Source organism: Trypanosoma rangeli (assembly GCF_003719475.1).
Source record: "Trypanosoma rangeli strain AM80 chromosome Unknown Tra_15.4_contig_00548, whole genome shotgun sequence".
In the NCBI taxonomy this organism is placed as follows: domain Eukaryota; phylum Euglenozoa; class Kinetoplastea; order Trypanosomatida; family Trypanosomatidae; genus Trypanosoma; species Trypanosoma rangeli.
The window spans coordinates 1-4,565 of record NW_021706295.1 but is presented as its reverse complement, the minus strand read 5'-3'; the positions used below and the strand labels follow the sequence as shown (position 1 = coordinate 4,565).

Genomic DNA, 4,565 nt, shown 5'->3' with positions numbered 1-4,565 from the left:
ATTATTTAATTAATTAATTAATTAAATTGTTACCTTTCTTTTTTCCTTTTTTTTGTTTTTTTGTTTTTTTTTTTATTTTTTTCCTTCACACACACACACATCCCAACTGTTTCTTGCTTGCATGCGTATGGGGAGCTTTGTGTGTGTGTGTGTGTCTCAGGAAGAGACCTTGCGCCCGCCCTCTCTCCCACCCTCTTGGAACTGACTGCAAACACTACACGCCATGGTGGCTGCCGCTGCTCCCGCCGGCCGCTCCCTTTTCCCTCCCTCAGTGTGTGTGTCCTTGTCACGGCATCTGTGTTGCCTGCCCCTTCTCTCCCTTCGCTCTGTGTGTCCCTGCGGGGCCGTCGCCTACCCGCAGCAGGGGCACGTTAGTCGCAGTTTTCGCCCAGTAGGAGGCACCGCAAGAAGACGCACAACTAAAAATACATCCACGCGCAAGGGGAAAAAAAAAAAATTCAAGAAGAAGAAGAATATAAAACAAAAAAGAAGAAAAAAAAAAGTTAGTTCTTCTTCTTTTTGTTTTCTCTTTGGTCTGTAAAATAAAGTCCCCGGAGTTTTAACAGCGAGAGCGACACGCCAAGGGGAGAGCGGGGAAGGTGGAATGAATAATAGCAACCAGGCGGCACGCTACGGTGCAGGGCTTCCACCGGGAGTTCACATGGCGTACCCGGCGGCGGCTGCGCCGAACCCGTATCAAACGATGCGCGGGGCCTACCCGGTTGCCACAACGGCATTCGTGGCTCAACAGCAACAAATGATGGCCCAACAGCAGCAACAGCAGCAGTCTTATCCGGCGACCGCCGCCTCTGTCGCTCACCACCCGCAACCGCAACCGCAACCGCAACCGCAACCGCAACCGCAACCGCAACCGCAACCGCAGCAACAGAAACAGCCGCAGCCGCAACAACAACAGCAGCGGGGGACTGTGGCGCTGGAGGGGCCATATGGTCTCTTGGCCCTTCCCGGGCTCATTCAGCACGCACTGAATCCGGAGAACCCAGAGAGTGCAGCCTTTCTCTACCTTACCCGAGGCTTTGACCTCACCTCACTTGGCATCAACGTAGCACAGCAGCGTCCGCTGTACCCAACGCTGGCGAGCTTAGCGCTGGAGCGCCCTGAGGTGCCTGTCGCCGCGGAGTACCGCATCCCCGACTGCTACAGGCAGGCCAAGCCGCGTCAGCCCACGCTAAAGCTACTGCAGAAGTACACGGACGAGACGCTGCTATACATATTCTACTCCATGCCACGTGACCTCCTGCAGGTAGCCGCCGCACGGGTTCTGCTGGAGCGGGGCTGGTGGTTTCACAAGGTGCGTCAGCAGTGGATGCGGCGACGCACCGCCGGCGGGTACGACTTCTTCAACCAAAACAAGTGGAAGATGGAGACGGAGGAGAACTACCAGCCAAACCTTGCAGAGGTCGAAAAGGACCTGTCGGACCCTGCCCGTGCGGGCCTTAGCGCGGTGGTGACCAGCAGCAGCAGTACTGCAGGTGGCACGGATGGCGGGAGTAGTGCTAATGCGCCCTCCACCACCGCACCCTCAACCTCCGCAGCTGCGCCGGAGTCACGGGTTCCTAACGCGTGAACGGGGTCGGCAGATGCCGAAGTAAAGAGGACGCACACGCACGCACAGAGATATATAAACACACACCCAGGCAGAGACTCTGCCGCAGTAACTTCATTGCTCGCCCGCGTTCACTGGTGCAGAGCGGCACTCACTGCGGTGTCGCTCCGTCGGGTGAGGAACAGAAACCGAAGAAGCAAAAAAAAAAAACGGAGGAGAGAAGGAAGAGGAGAAGAAGAAAATGAGCATAAGACGAGTGCACTCACACGCACGAATAGGGGCAAAAGCAAGAAAAAAAAACAATCAAACAGAAAAGAGCCACCAAACAGAAGGTGCAGGGAATTGGCACACGAATGTTTGGCATTCCTTCTGGATGTAGGCATCTTCCTCACCGTATCTCCCCCACCCCCGTTGTGTCTCCCTGCCGCTGTCCCTTTGCATCCGTTACTTACCCCCCTCTCCCCAAGGAACCTCTCCACTGCTGATGATGCTATTCTGTTGTCGTTGCTGCTCTTGCCCGTTTTTCTTTTTTTGTTTCTTGTTTTGCGGTCAGGTGAGAGGTCAGGAGTCAGCGGACGCATACGCAGCCACCGTAAAGAACTACTAGAAGCCATCGAGGAAACACGGAAGGGGTGAAAAAAAAAAAAACGAAGGGCATCTGTTTATTATTATTTTTTATTTTTTCTTTTTTGTTGTTTTTTTTTCTTTCTTGTTTTTGAGGGGTGGGGTTACACAGCGTCATTGCTGGTTTGTATCAACGGAGGGAAAAACGGAAAGGGGCAGGCAGCACCGTCTTGGACAGCCATGGTGCTGAGTTTGATTGGCCCGCTTGACAACCCCGAGGTGCAGCGTGTGCTGCTTGTTGCCACGTACGCCGGAACGCAGCTCAAGGTGGTCCCCGTGACACTCAACAGCGAAAAGACTAGGGAAAGCTACCGCCGCAACTGTCACCCGCTCGGCCGGGTGCCGGTGCTGAAGTCCGACGAGGGGTACCTCTTCGAGACAAACGCCATCATACGTCATCTTGCACGCACAGAACGCCCGTACGGGGTGGACGGGGGCGAGCGGCACCCCTCGCCACAGCACGTCGTGCCGTACATTCTCTATGGAAAGAGCCTCCGGGAGGCGGCGGAGGTGGATGCGTGGCTGGACTTTGTCCTGACCGAAGTCGATCCATACTTCTTCCCACTTCTCGCAGCAGAACGAGAGGAGAGGAAGAAGATGAGAAACTCAAAAGAAGAGGAGGGGGTTGGAGCAATGGCGCGTCAGCCGCTGGTGGATGCCTTGCGTGAGGGGCTAAACGGCCTTGAGCAGCGGCTTGTGTTCAAGAAGCAGCTTCGCAAGCTGGCGATGGGCGGGGGCGGGGCTAGCAACAACCCCCTCAGTGCCCGCACGGGAACACAGGAGGAGGTGGATGAAGAGCTTTCAGAGGACGAGTATTTAATTGCCGCCACGCCGCGGGAAAGCGCCATGCTGCGTGGGTACCACACCTACAACATTAAGACCCACGTGGAGGAGCCCGAGGTGAGCAACAGCGCGAATTCCAGCGAGGGCGTCCTGCAAGAGGCTGGCACGGGGGCGCCCTCACCACGGTCCTCGGGGCATCCCCCACGCCCTCCCTCCTACTCCCCGCGACGGAGCGCCAGTCCGCCCAGCGACATGATTTTTCTCGTCGGTGACTCTTTGACCGCGGCGGACCTCGTCCTCGCACTTGCCGTAAACCAAGTCCTGTCGCTGAGGCAGGTGGGGACGGCACTGAAGCAACATTGCCCGCATGTGGTTCGCTACCACCACAGTATTTTACGGCTGCCGCTTGCAACGGAGCTACGCAAGGTGTTGGGCATAAATGTTGTGTAGAAGGCCTGTGTCCACGCTGTTGTGTGTGGTGGTGGCCTCGGCGTTACAATTGTCGAGGGACAACTATGAAGGCGCACGAGTACATCATGATAATAACTGTAGAGAACGCGGTTACGCAGGCAGCCTTCGCTCATGTGACTCACTCCCCTTGATACTACACCCTTTCTTACCTGATGCGCTGGTGATGTGTTTATTTTTGCTCCAAGGGAGAGACAAGGGCGCGGGTGCAGAAGCATTGAAAAGTTTATATTTGGAGTTACATTTGTTTTTCTTCTTTTTTATGGGTGTTTGTGTAGTCTCAGTCCTTCTTTATGTTTTTGTTTTTGTCGTTGCTTTTGCTGTGATGACACCGTCATGAAATCTTCGTTGCATCGCTGCCAGCTCGGGTGGTTCCGTGTGCGTGTGTGTGTATGCCGCGGTGGGGGCGGCGGCGGCCGTATTTGTTGCAGGTGATGTGAACAACGAGGCTCTGAAAGCACGGACGCACGTGCACAAAAGTACCCAACCGGAAGCAAAAGAAACAACAAAATGAAGTATTTTCAGAGCAGATGAAAATAAATCTAAAAAGAAAGAAAGACGAAAAAAGACAAACAAACAAAAAAAAAAAGAACCAGCGCAAAAGTGAGCGGGATTTATGCGAGGAATGGAAAGGAGGTGAAGAATATGTGGATTATTTTGCCTGTAGCCTTCTCTGTGTCTCTGTAAACATGTCTACACGCGGCTGCATGTCTCTCCTGCTCTCGCTGTGTATCGCCTCCCCTTCCCGTAGTGTGTGGGTGGTGTCTTATGACAGCAGACGGCATGCCCACGAATACCGCTGCCGCGTTCGCGTGAGACGCGCGTGTCGTGGACACGCAGCTTCTGCACAACAGCTGCGAGCCCGCCGCCGTCGCCGTACTGTGGCGCAGCAAACGACACGTTACGGCCACACGGGGGTGTGCGCGCTGGCGGCCGCCGCGTGCGTCGGAGGGGCCGGAGTCATCGTATCGTGGCATTACCGCCGCATCTACCGCGTCTGGCGACTGCGGCACCCGGCGTTTGTGGCGCAGCAGCGACGACTCATGTGGTTCCTCGCGGCCTCTGAGATGATGCTGCTGATTTTCCTGCTAAGCCCTGTGGGGTTCATGGCGCAGCACAAGGC

The 4,565-nt window shown here is 55.2% G+C and overlaps 3 protein-coding genes across 3 annotated transcripts, besides 8 other annotated features; all 3 read left to right on the top strand.

Annotated features, from left to right (window-relative positions):
• Positions 1–25: a microsatellite.
• A 9-nt stretch (positions 26–34) lies between these two features.
• Positions 35–82: a microsatellite.
• Positions 83–138: 56 nt separating this feature from the next.
• Positions 139–155: a microsatellite.
• Positions 156–445: 290 nt separating this feature from the next.
• Positions 446–502: a microsatellite.
• A 102-nt stretch (positions 503–604) lies between these two features.
• TraAM80_09278 (CCR4-NOT transcription complex subunit 2) lies at positions 605–1,588 on the top strand (the record flags this gene model as incomplete). The annotated part of the gene is made up of 1 exon (XM_029385971.1): positions 605–1,588. One exon carries the CDS (start codon positions 605–607, stop codon positions 1,586–1,588), a length of 984 nt encoding a protein of 327 aa, XP_029234179.1.
• A 169-nt stretch (positions 1,589–1,757) lies between these two features.
• Positions 1,758–1,823: a microsatellite.
• Positions 1,824–2,228: 405 nt separating this feature from the next.
• Positions 2,229–2,284: a sequence feature (A-rich).
• An 87-nt stretch (positions 2,285–2,371) lies between these two features.
• TraAM80_09277 (elongation factor 1-gamma (EF-1-gamma)) lies at positions 2,372–3,424 on the top strand (the record flags this gene model as incomplete). The annotated part of the gene is made up of 1 exon (XM_029385970.1): positions 2,372–3,424. One exon carries the CDS (start codon positions 2,372–2,374, stop codon positions 3,422–3,424), a length of 1,053 nt encoding a protein of 350 aa, XP_029234178.1.
• Positions 3,425–3,685: 261 nt separating this feature from the next.
• Positions 3,686–3,762: a sequence feature (A-rich).
• Positions 3,763–3,976: 214 nt separating this feature from the next.
• Positions 3,977–4,037: a microsatellite.
• A 112-nt stretch (positions 4,038–4,149) lies between these two features.
• Positions 4,150–4,563, top strand: TraAM80_09276 (uncharacterized protein; the record flags this gene model as incomplete). Its single annotated transcript, XM_029385969.1, has 1 exon — positions 4,150–4,563. A coding segment is annotated over one exon (414 nt), but the record flags the coding sequence as incomplete, so codon positions are not given.
• Between the last annotated feature and the right edge of the window lie 2 nt (positions 4,564–4,565).